General features: G+C 43.9%; 1 protein-coding gene across 1 annotated transcript in view; it reads left to right on the forward strand.

Moving 5' to 3' along the window:
* Positions 1 to 23552, forward strand: part of colec12 (collectin sub-family member 12) — a 124432-nt gene that overhangs the window by 83181 nt on the left and 17699 nt on the right. Inside the window, exons 4-6 of the mRNA XM_052023076.1 lie at positions 16420 to 16518; positions 18909 to 19955; positions 22416 to 22910. Of these exons, the coding sequence (XP_051879036.1) occupies positions 16420 to 16518; positions 18909 to 19955; positions 22416 to 22910 (1641 nt within the window). The remainder of the gene's footprint in view (positions 1 to 16419; positions 16519 to 18908; positions 19956 to 22415; positions 22911 to 23552) is intronic.

Below are 23552 nucleotides of genomic sequence, written 5' to 3' on the forward strand. Positions count from 1 at the left end.
GAGGTGGGTATCGGAGCCAGGTTGCCAAGCCGCTTGCGCAGCCGGTCGAGCGTCGCAGCAGGTTCTTCCTCTGGCCCCTGAGGGGCTGGTAGGAACTCCGCCCGGACGACCAAGGGCATTCTGTAGACCACCTCTGCGGACAAGGCATGCAGGTCCTCCTTTGGCGCAGTATGTATCCCCAGCAGGACCCAGGGGTGTTCGTCCACCCAGTTGGGCTCCTTAAGGCGGGCCATGAGTGCCGACTTCAGGTGTCGATGGAACCTCTCCACCAGCCCATTGAATTGCGGACGATAGGCAGTGGTGAGGTGGATCTGGGAACCCCATAAGTCAGCGACAGCAGACCACAGGCCGGAGGTGAATTGAGCTCCCCGTCTGAGGTGATATGGGCCGGGACACCGAAATGGGGCCACCCAAGTTGACAAAAGGGCCCGTGCGCAGGACTGGGTGGAGGTATCCGCAAGGGGAATGGCTTCGGGCCAGCGGGTAAAGCGGTCGACAATCGTGAGGAGGTACCGCGCTCCTCGGGAGACTTGTGGGGGGGGGACTGACAAGGTGGACATGGATATGGTCGAACCTCCGGCGGGTAGGTTGAAAGTCCTGCAGAGGGCCTTGACCTGTACTTCGAGGTTTGGTAGTGTGTGCAGGACTGGGCCCATTCGGAAACCTGTTTACGCAGGCCAATGCCAGACGAACTTGTCGGACACCATCTGGACAGTAGTCCGGATGGATGGGTGTGCCAGGCCGTGGATGGAATCAAACACCCGTCGATGCCAGGCAGCTGGAACGATGGGGCGGGGTTTACCTGTGGGGATATCACAGAGCAGGGTGCGCTCTCCGGGGCCTACCAGTAGGTCTTGCAGCTGCAGGCCTGAGACTGCGGTGCAATAGCTGGGCACCTCCATGTACGTTTGTTGTGCCTCCGCCAAGGTGCCGAAATCCACCCCCTGGGACAAAACTTGGATGGTGAGCCTTGAAAGTGCATCCGCAACCACATTCTTTTTCCCAGACAGATGGCGAACGTCAGTGGTGTGCTCTGAGATGTACAACAAGTGCCGCTGCTGCCGTGCTGACCAGGGATCTGAGACCTTGTTGAAAGTGAAGGTCAACAGCTTGTGGTTGGTTGAAAGCTGTAAATGGCCTGCCCTCTAAGAGTATCGGAAGTGCCTGATGGCCAGGTACAACGCCAACGGCTCGCGGTTGAAGGCGCTATATTTGAGCTCTGGTGGTCGAAGGTGTCTGCTGAAGAACGCCGGCGGTTGCCAACGCCCTTCGATGAGCTGCTCTAGAACGCCTCCGACCGCTGTGCTGGAGGCGTCAACCATGAGGGCAGTCGGGACGTCCATACGAAGAAGATGCACCAACATGACCTCGTCTGCCAAGGCCTGCTTGGTGTTGATGAACGTGGTGTCAGCCTTCTCTGACCAAACAATGTCCTTGCTTCCACCCGACAGGAGAGCAAACAACGGGCACATGATGCGAGCCGTGGATGGTATGAACTGTGATAAAAGTTTACCATACCGAGAAATTCCTGCAGGCCCTTGATGGGGTGGGTCTGGTGAAGTGGCGGATGGCGTTGACCTTTGCAGGCAGGGGCGAGGCGCCATGTTTGTTGATCCGATGGCCCAGGAAATCGAGTGTCTCAAGCCCGAACTGGCATTTGGCTGGGTGATGGTCAGGCCGAAATCCCTCAGGCGAGAACAGAGTTGGCAGAGGTGCGTGAGATGTGCCTGGCAGCTGCTGCTGATGATCAAGATGTCGTCGAGGTATATGAAGACGAAGTCAAGGTCGCGCCCGAGTGCGTCCATCAGTCGTTGGAAGGACTGAGCAGTGTTCTTGAGGCCAAAGGGCATCCAGACGAATTCAAAGAGGCAGAAAGGTGTGATCAGCGCCGTCTTTGAATATCGTCGGATGCACCAGGATCTGGTGATAGCCACGGATGAGATTGACCTTGGAAAAAATGGACCACCCGTGCAGGTTGGCAGCGAAGTCCTGAGTATGCAGCACAGGGTACCGGTTCGGGGTGGTTATGTCATTCAGGCATTTGGTAATCGCTGCAGGGTCGCCAGCCCTCCGGCTGCTTAGGGGACCATGTGTAGCGGAGAGGCCCATGGGCTGTCCGACCTGTGGATGATCCCAAACTCCTCCATGTTCTTGAATTCCTCCTTCGCGAGGCGGAGCTTGTCCAGGGGTAGTCGTCGGGCCGCGGGCGTGGAGGGGTGGGCCCTGGGTGGGGATGTGATTGCTGGACGCCGTTGCTTGGGCAAGGTGGTGGAGAACTGGGGAGTTAGTACAGACTGGAATTCTGCCAGGACCCTGGCGAACTCGTTGGTCGACATGGTGATGGAGTCGAGGTGTGGGGCCGGTAGCTTGGCCTCACCCAACGAGAACGTTTGGAAGGTCCTGGCATGTACCAAACGCTTACCCGCAGGTCAACCAGCAGACTGTTGGCGCGAAGGAAAATCTGCCCCAAGGAGTGGTTGTGCAATGGCGGCCAGGGTGAATTTCCAGCTAAAGTTGCTGGTGCCAAACTGGAGTTGCACCGAACGGGTGCCAAAGGTCCGGATGGCGCTGCTGTTGGCGGCTCTGAGGGCGGGGTCCTGGTGTGCAGTTGCGAGTCTCGTGGCTGTTGGGAGGCATGACGCTGACCTCGGGCCCCGGTATCTACCAGGAAACACCTGTCCCACACGTGCAAGAGGCTATCCGGGAGCGGCCAGCCGCCGTAGCCATCAGTGGTGGCTGGCCCTGGCGTTTCCTGGAAACCTGCATGGTGGCCAGCACCTGCGGGTGTCTGCGCCCCACCACTGGTGGTAGAAACACCATTAGTCGGTCGGTGCCTCAAACCTGGTGGCAGGTGGGGTGCGGTCGATTGCAGGGTCTGGCCTGCTGGGCCACTGGGTACGTGGCATGGCAACGCGCTCGACAGACGCCCCGCTCTCCTTCTTTGCCTGCCAAAGTACATCAGCATTGGGCAGCCACCTTCTGGGGGTCGCTGAAGTCGGCATCCATCAGGAGCAGGTGGATGTCATTGGGTAACTGCTCTAGAAAGGCCCTGCTCGAACATCCGGCAGAGTTTGTGGCCATCTGCAGGGCCAACATCTGTTCATGAGCGCAGAGGTGGGTCCTGTCACCCAACACCCATCGAGGTGGAGGAGGTGGGAGGCCGATTCGTGTCGGGAAAGGCCGAAAGTCTCAAGAAGGAGGTTCTTGAACTTATCGTACTTTCTCCTCCTCCGTGGGTGCTGCATGAAGTCCTCGACCTGGGCTGCGGTTGTCGTGGTACGAGGGCGCTCCACACGTAGTAGTACTTAGTGTCATCCCTGGTGATCTGGCGAATCTGGAACTGGGCCTCGGCCTGGTCGAACCAGACATGTGGCCGGAGGGTCCAAAAGGTGGGCAGTTTAAGGGCTACTGCCTGTACCTCTTGTTGCGCAGGACATCGTGGGTCCAAAAACAATTGGGCCCTGTTGGAGTCACCAATGCAGCGGCTAGCTACACTACTACAGAATGAAGACACGGAGTCCGTTGCTTGGAGTCAGAAGTCGATTGCCTCGACAGCCTTTTAATACCAAAACTCTTCCTGTGCTTCAGTTCCCGTTGCTGATGTCACGCGCGGGTCACCCGACCTTCCCACATGCGGGCCTTCCTAGTCCAACGATGGAGAAGAAGGAGGGCCCCCGCGTCATCTTGTGTCAGGGGCCTCCAACGACGCTCGCGATCTCGGGAGCCGGTTTGATACCGGTAAGGTGAGTCGCCACAAGATCAAATAATGGCCACAGAGTAAGTCTCTACGTATATCTTGACTTTTAACCTTTTATCTCAAGGCAGTCTGGTAAATCACAAAAGTCTGAGCATCAACTCCAAATAAGATGACAACTCAAAATTAAAAGTTATTTAATCACATGATGTACTGAAACAAGTTCCTAGACTAAAAATGAGTAAGCAAAGGGTCTATCTAACATCCCATCATTTGATTTACAGGATAAAAGCCTGGAACTGTCTTGGATGCAAAAGACCACATTATTTATATTCTAAAGAAAGAAGTAGGGACATACTCAACCCAGAAAGAAATATATTCCACAGGGTGCTATGATGCTGAATTTCAAGTCAAAATTATTTATTACATAGTGGACAGTTAACAGAAGGATATTTGAGAAAGAGACCTGTTGCAGGAATTTATTTGAGATAAATGCAAGGCCACTCCCTTGGCCGTGGAAGTCTGACTTCTTCAGCATGAAGAATTATTGCAGCTGGAGACCATACTTATCTGCAGGGGGTGACTAGGATATCTTTCATGCGTCATCATGCTCCCCTAATTCACCTGAAAGTATGCTGCTGAATCACCTTCAAGGCCATTGAATCACACTGATTTCCTCAGTATATGTTCACAGGCAAATAGACGTAGTCTTCCTACCCTCTCGGAGACCAGTAGATTTATGGGTACTGTTTAAGCCCATGTGCTGAAATATTTTGTCAGAGTCGCATGTCACATGCCAATAGTTTTCCTGAGCCATGAATGTAGGTGTGGTGTGGTGAACTAGTCAAAGGCAGCATGATTTGTTTCCCTGACAAAGGTACTACTCATATTATTACTCCACTACATAGAACATCAAATTACCCTAACAGGTCCGTTGTGATGTTTATGATCCGCACATACCTTTTCTGATCCCTCCCCCATCATCATTTCCTTCTATCCCTCCCTTCTGCCATTGCGTGTGTCTCCCTCCCTCAGTTCCTTTCTCTCAAGCGTTGCTTCGTCATTAAGGAAATCTAATAGGATTGTCTCAATTACTCTATGTGGTAGTGAGTTCCATATTCAAACCACTTTCTGGGTTAAGAAGCCTCTCTTGAGCTCCTTATTGAATTTCTTTATGATTACCTTAGACTTATGGACTCTTCTCTTGGTGTCATTGACCAATGGTTACATCTTCTTTATTTTGAGCCTTTTAGTTTGGTGTATGGAGTCCAGAACCATACACGGTACTCCAAATGTGGTCTGAACATGATTCTGATTGTGATTCAGAATGGGAAAAGCAACAAGCTGAAAAGATTAAGGAAGCTCCACCCAACAGTGAGGTAAAGAGGTTGGAAGATTAGATTTCTATCTGTATTGTTACTGGTAGTTGTGGGAGAGGTGGGTGTTACAGAAAAGCAGTTTATGCAGTTTCTGATCTGCAGTAGAACACCAGATTCAAAGCTTTCTTTAGCACTAGCCTGAATATGAGACTATTAATTCAGAAGAATCCAAAGTAATATCATTTTATATTGTTTGATTTGGGGAATAAAATAGTTATCTGCACATTAATTTGAATGTTCTGCTCTCACCAAAAGCTGGGATGGCTCCATCTGACAGTCCGATTTAATTTTAAAAAAAAAGTAGGAAAAAAATCATTCAATATGCACTTTATTGCTGAAGCTAGAAAACTGTACTAAAATGGACACTGTCGTATATTAGATTCACATAATTTCCTTGGAAAGGCTTGTGTTTCATTTGGTATACACCATGGGGCTGATTTTCATTTTCATTGCCCTAATACATTCTATAACCAGAACTCCACTGAGACGTATATTTCATGTGTCAATGTGCCCTGATGGACAAAGAAACACTCCTCCAGCACCTGAAACGTGGCATTTATGCCATCCAATTGATGCAGGAATTATGTTATTTCATGTCCAGCATAATTTTCAATGTTGCCAAAACTGAACAGCATCTGAAAACTGCTTTAGACACTATATGCCGTGTATCAGTTGAGCTTGTAGAGGGATTTAGCAACCACCTGGGAGCTCAGGCAAGTGTTTTTTTTTCCCTTGATTCAGATCTGTACCAGAGCTATGGAGACAATGTAAAATAAGATAATAAAATTTCTTTATTAGTCACATGTACATCGAAACACACAGTGAAATGCATCTTTGCGCAGATTATTCTTGGGGCAGCCTGCGTCACCACACTTCCGGTGCCAACATAGCATGCCCTCAACTTCCTAACCCGTACGTCCTTGGAATGTGGGATGAAACCGGAGCACCCAGAGGAAACCCACACAGACACAGGGAGAATGTACAAACTCCTCACAGACAGCAACAGGAATTGAACCCGGGTCGCTGGCGCTGTAATAGCGTTACACTAACCACTACGGTACCGTGCCGTCCAACTTAGTTGCTTATTTGCAATTTCTTCCTGGATAAAACACAACTTGAAAGTTGCATTACTGGAGGATTTTTAGAAATACTCACAATTTCTCAGTCCTGATTTGGAGCAAGCATAGATTCAGAGGTAGTAGTTCTGCCTGGTGCTGATCCAGTCCATTTAAATTAGCTGATCCTATAAAAACATCCAGGGCTCATGCATGTGTGTAAGAAATCCACCACCCTACTCATGCTGGGCCAGGAGAAGGCAATTAGCAAAACTCATTTTGAATTAAGAATGAAACTAGCTGTAATGAGTAAGATGCAATGGTTCCAGAATCCTACTTTGCTGCCGGTAGAGTATCAGACTTGGCAGAAGTTTTGCTTTAAATCAGACTAATGCTCCAACATTTTCAGTCATTGCACTTTTGGCTGCTACATTAAACCCATATCAGCATTTCAGCACTTATTGTTTTTATTTCTCCTTCAGTACCAACAAATGGAAGACTACAGTGTTTTCTCTAAGTGCAAAACAGAAAATGACATGGCATTACTGAAATGCTGCCATTGCCACCAGATGAGGACACCGGGGCAATAATATCAAACATCTGTTTCCATTTTGCTTGGGAGAAATGCCAAATGTAGGAGCTTTTACAAGAATAGCAACCTTCCATTACATAGATTGTTGGTTCTGGACCACTGTCAGCTCTCCAAGCTGTGTTTTTTTGCTGAAATATTGACATCTCTGAAGTTCGCCCACGCAGTAGGAAAATTATTCTTGCAACAATCAAGTTTCTGGGCAAGGGCGGAATGATCTGCTGGAACAGAGCTGGAAACATTCCACCACTGTGGAAATAACCCTGAATCACAAACTGGGTTCAGAGAAACAAATTAAAATATCTGACAAAATAGCTGTGTCTGGATCATATACGATGTGTAAGAATGACATGTGTCAGCTTGTCAGAAGAAAAAAATACTTCACTTAAATGAAATCCTGCAAAATATAAAGTGGTACCATACTGGCACATCAGTTAATTAATCAGACTAATAATGCCTGGACTAATAATGCAGAGATATGAGTTCAGATCCCCTCCAGGGCAGTTGTGAAATTTAAAACAAAAACCTAGAACAGAACATAGAATATAGAAAAACTACAGCACAATTCAGGCCCTTCAGCCCACAAAGCTGTGCCAAACATGTCCCTACCCTTGAAATTACTAGGCTTACCCATAGCCCTCTATTTGACTCAGCTCCATGTACCTATCCAACAGTCTCTTGAAAGACCCTATCGTATCCGCCTCCACCACCGTTTCCAGCAGCCCATTCCACGCACTCACCACTCTCTGAGTAAAAAACTTACCCCTGACATCTCCTCTATATCTACTCCCCAGCACCTTAAACCTATGTCCTCTTGTGGCCACCAATTCAGCCCTGGGGAAAAGCCTCTATCTCCCCTATCAATACCTCTCATCATCTTATACACCTCTATCAGGTCCCCCCTCATCCTCCATCTCTCCAAGGAGAAAAGGCCAAGTTCCCTCAACCTGCTTTCATAAGGCATGCTCCGCATTCCAGGCAGCATCCTTGTAAATCTCCTCTGCACCTCTCTATGGCTTCCACATCCTTCCTGTAGTGAGGCAACCAGAACTGAGCACAATACTCTGGGGTCTGTGGGGTCTGACCAGGGACCTATATAGCTGCAACATTACCTCACGGCTCCTAAATTCAATTCCCCGATTGATGAAGGACAATACACCATATGCCTTCTTAGCCACAGAGTCAACCTGCGCAGCCACCTTGAGCGTCCTATGGACTCGGACCCCAAGATCCCTCTGATCCGCCACACTGCCAAGAGTCCTACCATTAATACTATATTCCGCCAACATATTTGACCTACCAAAATGAACCACTTCACATTTATCTGGGTTGAACTGCATCTGCCACTTCTCAGCCCAACTCTGCATCCTATCTATGTCCCTCTGTAACCTCTGACAGCCCTCCAAACTATCCACAACACCCCCAACCTTCGTGTCATCCGCAAACTTACTAACCCACCCCTCCACTTCCTCATCCAGGTCGTTTATAAAAATCACAAAGAGTAAGGGTCCCAGTACAGATCCCTGAGGTACACCACTGGTCACCAACCTCCACTCAGAATATGAACCTTCAACAACCACCCTTTGCCGTCTGTGGGCCAGCCAGTTCTGGATCCACACTGCAATGTCCTCTTGGATCCCATGTCTCCTCACCTTCTCCATAAGCCTTGCATTAGGTACCTTATCAAACGCCTTGCTGAAATCCATATACACTACATCTACTGCTCTCCCTTCATCGATGTGCTTAGTCACATCCTCAAAAAATTCAATCAGGCTCGTAAGACAGGACCTGCCCTTGACAAAGCCATGCTGACTATTCCTAATCATATTATACCTCTCCAAATGTTCATAAATCCTGCCTCTCAGGATCTTCTCCATCAGCTTATCAACCACTGAGGTAAGACTCACCAGTCTATAATTCACTGGGCTATCCCTACTCCCCTTCTTGAATAAGGGAATGACATCCGCAACCCTCCAATCTTCCGGAACCTCTCCCGTCTCCATCGATGATGCAATCTCCTCCCTTGCCTCCCACAGCAACCTGGGGTACATCTCATCCAGTCCCGGTGACTTATCTAACTTGATGTTTTCCAAAAGTTTCAGCACCACCTTTTTTGTAATATCGACATGCTCAAGCTTTTCAGGCCGCTGCAAGCCCCCACTACAATCTCCCAGATCTTTTTCCGTGGTGAATACTGACTTAAAGTTTTCATTAAGTACCTCCGCTATTTCTTCCGGATCCATACACACTTTCCCACTGCTACACTTGATAGGCCCTATCCTTTCGCATCTCATCCTCTTACTCTTCACATACTTGTAGAACGCCTTGGGGTTTTCCTTAATCCTGCCCGCCAAGGCCTTCTCATGTCCCCTTCTGGCTCTCCTAATCTCTTTCTTAAGTTCCTTCCTTTTAGCCTTGTACTCCTCCAGATCTCTAACATTACCTAGCTCTCTGTACCTTTGTATGCTTTTCTTTTCCTTTTGACTAGATTTATTATAGCCTTCGTACACCACGGTTCCTGTATCCTATCATGACTCCCCTGTCTCATTGGAACATGTCTATGCAGAACTCCACACAAATACCCCCTGAATATTTGCCACATATCTTCTGCACTTTTCCCAAAGAACATCTGTCCCCAATTTAATCTTCCAATTTCCTGCCTGAGAGCCTCATAATTCCCTTTACTCCAAGTAAACACCTTTTTAGCCTGTCTGTTCCTATCCCTCTCCAGTGCTAACGTAAAGGAGATAGAATTATGATCACTATCACCAAAATGTTCACCCACTGAGAGATCTGACACCTGACCAGGTTCATTTCCCAATATCAAATCAAGCACAGCCTCTCCTCTTGTAGGTCTATCTATATACTGTGTCAAGAACCCTTCCTGAACACACCTAACAAACTCCACCCCATCTAAACCCGTCACTGTCTGGAGATGCCAATCGATGTTTGGGAAATTAAAATACCCCATCACAACAACTCTGTTATTCTCACACCTTTCTAGGATCTGCTTCCCTATATCCTCAATAACCCTGTCACTATTGGGCGGCCTATAAAAAAACACCCAGCACAGTTATCGACCCCTTCCTGTTCGTAACCTCCACCCACAGAGACTCCGTAGACAATCCCTCCACAACATCCACCTTTTCCGCAGCCGTGACACTATCTCTGATAGTGCCACTCCCCCACCTCTCTTGCCTCCCTCCCTGTCCTTCCTGAAACATCTAAAACCCAGCACTTGAATCAACCATTCCAGCCCCGGAGCCATCCAAGTCTCTGTAATGGCCACCACATCATAGCTCCAAGTATTGATCCAAGCTCTAAGCTCATCCGCCTTGTTCACAACATTCATTGCGTTAAAATAGACACATCTCAAGCCTGTCTGAACACGTCCCTTCTCTATCACTTAGTCCTAGTAATGCTATCCATAAAGCCATCAGATTGTCATGAGAACTTATCTGGATTACTGATGCCAGGTTGGAGGGAGTAGCTCTGCGAGTCCTCAAGATTGTGTCCAGATCCCATGAATTTTCATGGCATCAGATCAAATATAGGCAAAGAAACTGTCTTCTCATTACCACCTACCATGATGTTGGTATATGTGCAAGTTTGGACCTATCAATGTAGTTGATTATTAATTACCCGCTGAAGGGGTTGAGCAAGCCATTCAGTTGAATCACAACTGCTTTGTGGAAACAGAGAAGAAAAAGCAGATGGATCGCCAGTTTGACCAAGTTACCAAATTCAACCATGTGATGTTTCTACCATGCCAATGCACCTTGCTAAGTCCTACTCACGAACATCTAGGATTGGTGTCTAAAGTAGGAAAACTCTGCCATAAACAAGTTAAGTAACTTACTGATAAGTGCCAGACTCCTTCATTTGGAACACCCTTTGAAGAAAAGTTACCTTTGTTAGTCACATGTACATCGAAACACACAGTGAAATGCACCTGTTTGCGTAGAGTGTTCTGGGGGCAGCCCACAAGTATCACCACGCTTCCGGCACCAACATAGCATGTCCACAACTTCCTAACTCGTACGTCTTTTGGAATGTGGGAGGAAACCGGAGCACCCGGAGGAAATCCACCTGGGTTGCTGGTGCTGTAATAGCATTACCATAGGACCATAGAACAATACGGCACAATACAGGCCCTTCGGCCCACCATGTTGTGTCACCCTTCAAACCACACCTAAGACTATCTAACCCCTTCCTACCACATATCCCTCTAACTTAAGTTAGTTATGCTAACCACTACACTACTGTGCCTGCCTACCTGGGTGCATCTTGGGTACATAAAGCAGATGTAAGGAGCTACATGGGCAGAATATGTCCATGGTGGTAGCGCTTGCAGAGGACACCTTGAAGTGGAAGTGCAAAGGTTCTGAGCATAGTATGAAGCAAACCAGAAGTACAGATCAAGATGAGGTATCCTGAAGCAATGCATATTCCATAATAAGCAGTTTGAGTCCAGGGTACACTGGAGACAGTGATCTTGTTTTTTTTTACCATGGCAATATTTAAAGTCCTTGGTAGCAGGCAGTTTACAAGATTTGTTTGCACAATATGAAACAAACACTTCACTGAAGTGTCAAGATGATGGTTCCACCTTTGTAGGAATTCACTGATAAGGTCAAAATTAGGTGGAACTGAGGAATAAAAAAGGGATGATCACGTTAATGGGACTATATTATAGGCTTCCCAATAGTCAGCGGGATTTAGAGGAGCAAATTTGTAATAGATATTTGTAGGAAATATAAAGTTGTGATAGTAGGTGATTTTAACTTTCCATATATTGACTGGGACTCCCATACTGTAAAAGGACAGGATGGGATAGAGTTTGTCAAATGTGTTCAGGGAAGTTTCCTTAATAAATATGTAGAGGTCCCAACTAGAGAAAGTACGATACTGGATCTCCTCTTAGGGAATGAGACAGGGCAGGTGACAGAAGTGAGTGTAGGGGAACACATTGGATCTAGTGATCATAATTCCATTGGTATTGGTAGTGGTTTATGATTGTCACTTGTACCAAGGTACCGTGAAAAACCTGTCTTGAATACTGATCGTACAAGTCAATTCATTATACGGTGCAGTTACATTTTTGGGTTAGTACAGAGTGCATTGATGTAGTACAGGTAAAAACAATAACAGTAAAGTGTCACAGCTACAGAGAAAATGTAGTGAAATAAGGTGCAAGGTCACAACAAGGTAGATCGTGAGGTCATAGTCCATCTCATTGTATAAGGGAACCGTTCAATAGTCTTATCACAGTGGGGTGGAAGCTGTCCTTGAGTCCGGTGGTACGTGCCCTCAGGCACCTGTATCTTCTACCTAATGGAAGAGGAGAGAAGAGAGAATGACCCGGGTGGTTGGGGTCTTTGATCATGCTGGCTGCTTCACCAAGACAACGAGAGGTAAAGAGAGAGTCCAAGGAGGGGAGGCTGGTGTCCGTGATGCGCTGGGCTGTGTCCACAACTCTCTGCAGTTTCTTGCGGTCCTGGGCAGAGCTGTTGCCATACCAAGCCATGATGCATCCAAATAGGATACTTTCTATGGTGCATTGATAAAAGTTGGTGAGTGTCAAAGGGGACAAACTGAATTTCTTTAGCCTCCTGTGGAAGTAGAGGCGCTGGTGAGCTTTCTTGGCCGTGGCATCTACGTGATTTGACCAGGACAGGCTGTTGGTGATGTTCACTCCCAGGAACTCGAAGCTCTCAACCCTCTCGACCTCAGCACCGTTGATGTAGACAGGTGCATGTACACCGCCCCCTTTCCTGAAGTCAATGACCAGCTCTTTTGTTTTGTTGACATTGAGGGAAAGTTTCAAGATCATTATGGAGAAGGATAGGACTGGTCCTGGGGATAAGATTCTAAACTGGAGGAAAGCCAATTTTGAGGGCATTAGAAGGGATCTGACAGGCGTGCATTGGGATAGGCTGTTTTCCAGCAAAGAGATGCTTGGTAAGTGGGAGGCCTTCAAAACTGAAATATTGAGAGTACAAAATCAGTACGTTCCTGTTAAAATAAAAGGCAAGGCTAACAGGTTTAGGGAACCTTGGTTATCAAGGGATATTGAGGCCCTGGTAAAGAAGAAGAAGGAGGCACATATCGAGTAAAGGCAGTTAGGATCAAATGAGGTGCTTGAAGAGCATAAGAAATGCAAGAGAACACTTAAGGGAGAAATCAGGAGAGCTAAGAGAGGACATGAGGTTGTTCTGGCAGACAAGGTGAAAGAGAATACCAAGGGGTTCTATAACTACATTAAGAGCCCTGGCAGAGATATTTAGAATGTCCTTAGCCACGGGTGAGGTGCCAGAGGACTGGAGGATAGCTAATGTTGTTCTGTTGTTTAAGAAAGGCTCTAAGAATAAGCCAGGAAATTATAGGCTGGTGAGCCTGATGTCAGTCATGGTTAACTTATTGGAAGGTATTCTGAGGGACAGGATATATGAGTATTTGGATAGACGGAGCCTGATTAGGGATAGTCAACATGGCTTTGTGTGTGGCAGGTCATGTCTAACCAATCTTATAGAATTTTTCAAGGAGGTTACCAGGAAGGTTGATGAAAAGAAGGCAGTGTATGTTGTCCACATCGACTTTAGCAAAACTTTTGATAAATTCCCACATGGGAGGCTGGTCCAGAAAGTTAAGTCGCTTGGCATTCAGGATGAAGTAGTCAATTGGATTCAACGCTGGCTTAGCGGGAGAAGCCAGAGAGTGGTAGTAGATGATTGTCTCTCTGATTGGAGGCCTGTGACAAGTGGTGTGCCTCATGGATCGGTGCTGGGCCCCTTGTTGTTTATCATCTATATTAATGATTTTGATGATAATGCGGTAAACTGGATCAGCAAATTTGCAGATCACACCAAGATTTGGGGCATAGTGGACAGCAAGAAAGTCTATCAAAGCTTGCAAAGTGATCTGGACCAGCTGGGAAAATGGGCTGAAAAATGGCAGATGGAATTTAATGCAGACAAATGTGAGGTGATGCACTTTGGGAGGACAAACCAGGGTAAGACTTACTCAGTGAATGGTAGGGCACTGAGGTGTGCGGTAAAACAAAGGGACCTGGGAATACAGATCCACAATTCCTTGAAAGTGGCATCACAGATAGATAGGGTTGTAAAAAGAGTTTTTGGCACATTGGCCTTCATAAATCAGAGCACTGAGGACAGGAGTTGGAATGTTATGTTGAAGTTGTATAAGACGTTGCTGAGGCCAAACTTAGAGTATTGTGTGCAGTTCTGGTCACCTACCTACAGGAAAGATATTAATAAGCTTGAAAGAGTGCAGGGAAAATTTACACGGATGTTGCTGGGACTTGAGTCATAGGGAAAGGTTGAACAGGTTAGGACTTTATGCCCTGGAGCACAGGAGAATGAGGGGAGATCTTGTATACAAAATTATGAGAGGTATAGATAGGGTGAATGCATGCAGGCTTTTTTCCCCTCAGGTTGGGTAAGGCTAGAACAAGAGGTCATAGGTTTAGGGTGAAAGGTGTAATGTTTAAGGGGAATCTGAGGGGGAACTACTTCACTCAGGGGGTGGTGCGAGTGTGGAATGAGCTGCCAGCGGAAGTGGTGGATGCAGGTTCAATTGTCATATTTAAGAGAAGTTTGATAGGTACATGGATGAGAGAGGTATGAAGGGTTATGGTCCGGGTGCAGGTAGATGGGACTCGGCAGAAAACCAGGCCGGCATGGACTAGTTGGGCTGAAGGGCTGTTTCTGTGCTGTGGTACTCCGAGTGATATGTCACAAGGTATTGTAACAAGGCAGTGGATGTTGTTGTATTGGAGAAGTCTACCAGAATTCTGCTGTTTATCAAGTTACTAAACAAGCTGAATCAAGCTCACATTAAACTGGATGCCTCAAGGGAGGATTATATTAAATGATTATGTTAATAAGGTGATTCAAGAGTTCCGAAAGATTCCATGAGTGACATTGGACCAGACCAGACCTGAACTTATTGATGTCAGCCCAATGCAGCATAACCAAGGTGTACCGAGAGAGACTTAAATCATTTATTGTTGAAATGCAACCACTAGAAACAACTCTGAGAGGAAAATTTTGGGGCAACAGTTTTATTTTAACTATAAAAGGGACAGGTTACTAGAGAACAAGTCCGATATCCATGGAAATCAAAGTAAAAGTCAATGTGTGAGACATACTGTGTGCAAAGGCACAATGATGGGTACTCTTAAGAAGAATTCAAATTAGAAAATGTTATGCTTGAGTTTATGCTGCTTGGAAATATACCGGAAACAATGTAGAGTTGTATTTGCTGTAGTAGTTAACTGGGGTATTATTCATATTAAGTTTGTAGTTACAATTAAAATGAGAAAATGCATATAACACAATGTATTATGATAATATGTATTTGAAGTAAAAATTAATACAGGACGTGCATTTAGTTACACAGGAAACCTCCTGGAAAAGGGATCCATTGAAATTATCAGTACTGAGATAGACAATATAGTTAAGTTAGTGCTGAGTTTGTAGATTGCAGAACATGAGTAGCTTTATGTCTAGTAAATTCTAAATAATTAGCTTATTATATGGTTTCACATTATGTAAATAGTTAATTGATGGAATAACAATATAAATGTACATAATTGTTGCTGGTAAGGTTTGTTTTTAATTGGGAATGCAGTTTTATAGATATTAAATATGTTTATAATGTTAGGATACACAGTTATACCAATCCCTACTGTTAGTTGAGAGTTAATTGCTTTCAGTAAGGAATGTTCTTGTAGTACTTGCCTTGCTAACCAGCAATACAGAAGAGCCTACAGAGGACTCTGACTTGGAAATTTATTGCCATACCTTCTTTGGAACAACTTGCTACTCAACACTATTGTTGAAATCACTGTAGTGGTTCAGAAAAGTGGCTCCATACCTCCTTCCCATAGGCAATTCAATATATTCTGGCTTGGCCAGTGATACACACATCCTGACAAATGAATAAACAAAAGAAATTGCATCCATAATTTGCAGTTGTAGATATTTTGAACTATGATGAATAAAAAAAAAATCTGTACTTTAAGCACTTTTACTTGAAGGATGAGGGGGAATTGAGTTTTTTGAAATATTTATGAAAAACAGACGCAAGTAAAAGCAGAAAGTGCTGGGAACACTCAGCAGGTCAGGCAGCATCTTTGGAAAGAGAAACTGTTAATGTTTCAGGTCCAAGACCCTTCATCAGAACCAGTTAAGTGAGAAACCAAAGCACAAATAACATTGTCTCACAGAAAACTCTCCTACAGGGACTGACTAGAATACTCTTTCATTGCTGAGATGTAATTGAGACCAAGTAGTTGCTTGTGCTGTTATGATTCTACAAAATACAGATTAGGTAACACAAAGCTTGAATTTTAGAAGCCTTTAAGGTTATAAAGGAGGGAAAGGCTGAAGGGACTAAGTTGCAAAATCTTCAGGCTCTGAGAGAAAATGGCTTGTGCTTCTGGACCACATCACTAAGGCATTATAAGAAATGTGCCTCCTTTTGAGTGAGTTACAGAAGTACACCATTGTTAGAAGTCATGGCAAAGTAAATGAGCTCTTATTTTGCCCGGTAGAGATTCATAAGTAGCTAAGTGGAGAAAAGAATGCACAAAGAAATCACAAAACATTTGCTAAACTTCAATAACGTGCTTGTCATTATGTGATATTACCTCATTCTATCTTCCTTTGATTATTCCAGTTGTACAGAGAATGGACACGGTGACTGAAGGAATGGAAACATCACAAAAAAGTTATTCAGAAAAACTAACTGCTGTTGAGACTGACCTGAAAAAATTAGGTAAACTATGCAACAATTCTTGTGCCAGAAAGAAAATTAAATTGAATAATCATGAAACAATTCAGTAAATGATATCACAATATCAAAACTACCTAGAAATTATCCCAATACTAATGAAGGGTGCACATTTGGATCTACTTTTTTTTAACAATTGTTAGCATTTAAATTGTATTTTGCTTTTGTTAAACTTGTATACAAAAGAATGTCATCCAAACAAATTAAACATTTTTACATTAAGATCACAAGTAGTACCTTCTACAATTAAGGTCTATTTCATGATGGTGGAACCCAGCACATGCATCCCAAAGACAAGGTTAATGTATGTGCAATCATCTTCAGCCAGAAAGGATCCATCTTAGCCTCCTCCAGAGACACTCACCGTCATAGCAGTTAGTCCTCAGCCTGTTCAGAACATATTGCAGGGAGTGCTGGATACAGCAAATGTTATTGGTCTTTACGATCTCCAATTATAGTGCAGAAATTATCTACTCCAGAAATAGCCCTGGTTCCAACTAAGCTTTTCAGTACTACCACAACATTGGCATTTACCCAACCATGTGGAAAAGATTGCCTAATATATCCTGTCCAGATATGTTAATATAAACCAAAGCAGCTAGTTACCACCACATCACCATACTTTCATTCATCAGCAAAGTGATAGGAAGGTGTCATCAACAGTACAACTAACTAGCATTTATTCACCAATAGTCTACCCACTAATATGCAATTTGCTTTACACCTGGATTATTTATCATCAAATCTCACTATAGCTTTGGCCCAAACAGACAAAAAGCTGAATTCCAGAGGAAAGTAGAGGAATTTGGCCCTTGACTATCTCCAACAAAAAAGACATTTGACATTCAAAAGTATTACCCTCACCACGTCCCTCACCATCAACATCCTGGGGATTACCATTGACCATTAACATAACCAAGACTAATCACAAAAATATTATGTGCCTTAGAGATGGTTAGAGACTCAGGATGCTGAGGTCAGTGACGACTTCCCAAAGCCCTTGGCACAAGTTAGGAATACTTCTACTTACCTGAATAAGTGCAGGTCCAACACTGAAATAAAGGTTGACATAATCTACGATAAAACAGCCCACTTGATTAGGACCCCATTTACCACATTCGTTCATTCCTTCCATCTCCATTACGTCAATATGTACTGCAGAAATTTCCAATGGCTTCTTTGACAGCAGTCCTTAAACCTGTAACCTTTACCAACCAGGACAGCAAAGGGAAGAGGTGCCTGGCAAATCCACTCTTTGTAAGATCTCCTCTTCCTGGCTTGGAAATTGCCATTCATTCATCCTCGCACATTCTAACTCATGGAAATCTTTGCACAACAAATTTATGAGGACAGCAGTGGTTCAATAATGTGACTGACCACCACTTTCACAGTGGCCGGCCTGTGCATATCCTATGTTTGATTTTTTTTTAATGACAGAATAAAGGAAATCCAGCTATATTTTAAACAGCATCATTCCAGTATTAATATACTTTCTGATCATCAATTGACTAAAGTAGAAAAATACTATGGATGTATGGGTTTCTTAATGGTCCTCATTCCACTAAAGCCTGTGTATTAATATTCCAGCATGAAGTTAGCACCAGAGAAAGGCAGATATAATAGCAGAGGTCAACCTTGGAAGGCAGAGGAGTACTGGAGCTGCTTCTGGAGAACACCAAAATCTCCTTATGAAGTCTGTGAAAAGTCTTGCTCAAAGGGATAGACTCTGGGAATACAACTCTTGTCATTATCAAGTCCTCCAAAGCCAGAGAAAGCACAACTGGTGGCATTGTTGTCCCAATACTATGCTTCAGCTCAGGTAGAACATTGCCTGTGAAACAGTGTGGTTATTTTCTATTTCTTGCACCAGCTATCCTTTAGCTGATCTGAGAAAGGTTGTCATGTGTTTACCAAATTAGGAACAATTTTGCTTTATTGGCCTTTATCCTATCAAAATTGGATTGAGACTATTTGAACCCCTTTCATATGAGATACTTTTAAAAAGTTTGTCCTTTTTATCAGTAGCCTAGAAAATCATTCCCAGTTGGTAGTAGTAAACTCAATGAAATGAATTTCTGAGACAGAGTTGGAGTGCATTAGAAATGAATTTTTAGGCTTGTATCTAAAAAAAAAATGGCCTTGGATTGGTTTGTAAAAATCTTGGTGTCCACTTTTCAAATCACGTACTAAGTAGGCTGGCCTCTATTAAGGAACCATTCTCATCACTGTTTATTATTACAAGTATCCTTTAAGCTGAACAGTGTCCATTAAACAGAGAATCATAGGAGACACAAAGAGAGGAAAATTGCATCTGCAGAACCGTTTCTCTTTTGTGATTAACCACTCTGTTATTGATTGTTTACCATATCTTGTAGATGACCAGTCTGGTATGAAAGATCAAAGCACCACTTCAGAGCTGTCCAAGTTCAAAAGTAATATTCAGTTCCTTCAGAACCAGCTTAATGATATTGCTGATAACGCCTCCAAAAACAAAGTTGCATTAGACAAGCTACAAGAGACTGAATTATCAATGACAACCAGCCATAATTCCCTCAAAACCTTGTTGGATGGCAACTCAAAATCCATCAAAGCCATTAACCAAACTTTATTGACATATAGTGGATACATCAACAATCTGGAGCAAAACACTGGTAAGCTACAAAAGGACATACAGCGACAGACCAAGTCTCAGAGCAGTACAGTTATGAATCTCAGTCAAATAAATCAGACACAGATTCGACAAAGGGATTTATTCAGTTCACTGCAGAAATCTGTTGATGATACCAGTCAGGCAATCCAGAAGATAAGGAATGATTGGCAGGCTCTCCAGCAGACAGTGTTTCAAGCACAGAAGGACACCGAGTGGTTAAAAGAGAAATTACAATACCTGCAACTTCAAGCAGTGAACAACTCTGTCATGGTGACTGGTAATAGTGACACTTTGGAAGATATGAGTAACCAACTGAATTCTGTCAGTAGCCAGATGGCAAATATTAGCTTTATGGCTAACATTCATGAAGAGAATCTCAAGGATCTACAGCGATATCAAAAAGCCCATGAAAACAAAACAGCTACTAGTTTTGAACAACTTGAAGCACGCATGGATATAAATGAAAGAGACATTGGAACTATCATTGGCAATATCAGTTGGACTGTGCAACATCTTCGGTCATTGACAAACAACTTGAACGGCATTAAAACTACTTGTACTAATACACTGAGTCAGCATGCGGATGAGCTAGCCATCCTGACTACCAATATGGACAATATCCACATGGATAGTTCATTTATCAAAACACAACAAAGTATAATGAAAGCAAAGTTGGACATTGAGGTTGGTAACTTATCTATGATAATGGAAGAAATGAAACTTGTGGACGCAAAACATGCTCAGCTGATTCAAAACTTCACAATTCTTCAAGGTGAGCATCTTCTGTGCATTTTTCACAATTGGGTGACAGGAATTTATTTTAACACTTGTCAATTAAATTCAGATAAGGATGCTAGTTGTGAAATGTTTTAGGAACTGTCTGAATGAAATTGATTTTAATTCTGCGATCGTATTCACAAAATATTAATTATCAAAAACAAAATATTAATTCTAGAAGAATGAAAAAGGAACTAGATCAGTAATTTTCAAGAAAGAGGAATAGGCTTGCAGAAGTATGAATACATTTATTCATTTTGACATTGAGAAAAATAAGTAGAGACTTTTAATGGGATTGAAATAATCATCTATAAATTGTGAAGGCAGAGAGCTAGGAGTTGCAAATTTTCTTAACATTCTTATCATTATCATGACAAATTAGGGCTCAGAACTTTATACGTCTAAATTTTGGGGATGTAATGGGCAAACTATTCTGCACACGAGTGGTCAGGCAAAACTCAGTCACGTATCATTTCAATGAGGTGATGACGGTCTGGCCACAAAGGAAATTGCAAATTCAGGTTGTTGCTAGAGGTGCCATGGATATCAGGTATATAGGTTTAGCAGTTGAGTTACATCATGGTCAGGGCACCGAGATCAGTGATTGAGATCAGGATTGGAGCTAGGTTTGGGAATTGTAGAGGGGGAGGGGCATATCATGAATTGGTACTCTAAGTGATAGTTAAGTGAGTGGAAGGGGTACAGTGACAGTGGAGAAGAACAGTGATGGGGAGATTGGTGCAGATGACATGGGAACAACAGCAATGGGGAAGGGGTGTAATAGCAATAGTGGGAAGAGAGTGGCAATAATGGGGAGTATTGGAGTGGTGCCATATAGGGAGAGGTAGTGATGTAGGTAGGAGAGCAGTGGAAGTAATGGTGTTCCTGCTTGTCCTCACTCTTCGCTAGTGGATGTCTGGAATTCTCTGCCCCCAAGGGTGGTGGGGGACAGATCATTAGATTATTTCCAGTAACTATTTTAAAGATCAAGGTATTGAGAGTTTTGGGGAACTTGCACAGAAGAGTTGAAACCAGTGTAGATCAGCCATGATCATATTGAATGGTGGGGCAGGCTTGAGGGGCTGAGTGGCCTCCTCCTGCTCTTATTTTCTTGTGTGTTCACTCTACATTCAGGTCAGTGGCCTAGCAGGCCCTTCCTCAAGTACAAGAAAAATAAAGGAGAATACATGTATAAATGACCTGGATGAAAATGTGGATGGGTGGGTTAGTAAGATCGCAGTCAATGCAAAGATTGGTGGTGTAGTGGATACTGTAGAAGATTGCCAAAGGATACAGCAGGATATTGTTCAGTTGCAGATATGGGTAAAGAAATGGCAGATGGAGTTTAATCCTGCCAAATGTGAGGTGCTGCACTTTGGGAGGTCAAATGTAAAAGGAAAGTACACTGTTAATGGCAAGACCCTTAATAGTGTTGATGTGCAGCGGGATCTTGGGGTCCAAGTCCCTAGCTCCCTGAAAGTGGCTGCACAGGTTGATAGGGTGGGAGAGAAGGTGTACAGCATGCTTGCCTTCATTAGTTGAGACATTGAGTTCAAGAGTTGAGTTCAAGCTTTATAAAACTCTAGTTAGGCCGCATCTGGAGTATTGCATTCAATTCTGGTCGCCCCATTATAGGAAGGATGTGGAGGCTTTGGAGAGGGTGCAGAAGAGGTTTACCAGGATGCTTCCTGGATTAAAGGGCATGTGCTATGAAGAGGGGTTAGACAAACTTGGGTTGTTTTCTTTGGAGCAGAGGAGGGTGAGAGGAAACCTGATCGAAGTTTATAAGATTATGAGAGGCATAGAGTAGACAGCTGGTATCTTTTTCCCAGGGTCAAAATGTCTAATATTAGAGGGTATGCATTCGTGAGAAGGGGTAACTTCAAAGGAGATGTGCAGGTAAGTTTTTTTACACAGAGTGGTGGATGCCTGGAAAGCACTGCAGTCAAGGCAAATACGATAGAGGTGTTTAAAAGGCTCTTATATAGGCACATATGTAGAGAATGAAGGGATATGGACATTGTGTAGGCAGAAGGGGTTAGTTTAGACAGTCATTTAATTACTAGTTTAATTAGTTCAGCACAACATTGTGGGCCAAGGCTATACTGTGCTGTACTGTTCTGTGCTGTACTGTTCTATGTTCTAGGAGAAAGGACAGGAAGAGGTAAACTTTTTTTATTTTATTATGGGGAGTAGCTTCAAGGGTGGATATATTTTTTGTCAAATTAATAAACCTTGTGAACTGTTCATGAACAGGTTTTCATGACATTTGGTGTCGTCCATCTAGATGAACTGTGCAGCACCAGATGTATCAAAGTTCTTACATCTCCATGGCTAGCTTAAAGAGGAGCACTCCCATTGCACTATCTCAGGAATTATGGAACTATGTTGAATGAATTTATTTCTGATCACAGGACTTGTACTAAAATGCTTATTTTTTTAAATGAAAATGTAGGTCCTCCTGGTCCAAGAGGTCCCAAAGGTGACAAAGGAATACAAGGACCACCTGGCACCAGGGGAGCAAAAGGACAAAAAGGTGACCTGGGAGAAGAAGGAATTCCTGGATCCATGGGTCCAAAAGGTTCTCGAGGTGTTCCAGGAAGTAAAGGAGAAAAGGGCAGTCAGGGATTTAGAGGGCCTCCTGGCATGAAAGGTCAAAAGGGTTCGAATGGAAGACCTGGTACACCTGGAGCAAAAGGAAGTAACGGAGTGCCAGGTCCAGATGGCAAAGTAGGTCCTCCAGGACCACCAGGGGAACAAGGTCAACCAGGCGCCGCAGGAACCAGGGGGCCACCAGGACCACCAGGACCAGTAGGACCACAAGGGCCACCAGGCCCAAAAGGACCATCAGGCCCAACAAGACCAATGAGCCCTATTGGTCAACTAAGCCATCCTTACGGCCTTATGGGACAAAGAAATCTGCCTTCAACAGTTTCTCCAAAGCCAAATGGTAAAAATCTTTAATTATGTATTAGAATGGAAATGAAGGTAAGAGCTATTAGTCTATCTCCCTAATTGTCTGGTATTGGAATCATTATAAGAAACAATTTGCAACATATATAAAATGAAAAGCTGTGATTCTTCTGTGTTTATTAATCACATTGTGTTAAGCATTTTCATATGTAAGGGAAAGGTAGATAAATAAGCAAATGGGTGGTAGCAAAGGGAATGTGGAGTTAAAGTTAGTCAGATCAGCTATGATCTTATTAAATGGAGTTGCAAGTTTGAGGGTTTGAGTAATCTATTCTTGCTTCTAATTTGTATGGTTAATACCAAGTTACAACAAATGGATTTAGTTACACCAAAGAAAATATAATCTTTACTTATGACTAATATATTTGATATGAAGATAAGAGCTCTTCTTTGCATAAATATGGAACTAAATTCTTACTTTTGTTATCTTTACTTAAAAATGATTACATGCATATAAGGTAGGACTCTGTTATTAATGCTCCTATCTATTGGAAACGGAACATTTTTCTGCAGGTAAGTGGAGGACCTTTCATCCCAGGGTGTCGGAATTTAGTCTCTAAAGAACTGGGTATAGTAACGTAATAGTAGATCATTCAGCACCTCAATTCTGTTCCAGCAT

This window comes from Pristis pectinata, chromosome 9, assembly GCF_009764475.1.
Source record: "Pristis pectinata isolate sPriPec2 chromosome 9, sPriPec2.1.pri, whole genome shotgun sequence".
Lineage (NCBI taxonomy): Eukaryota > Metazoa > Chordata > Chondrichthyes > Rhinopristiformes > Pristidae > Pristis > Pristis pectinata.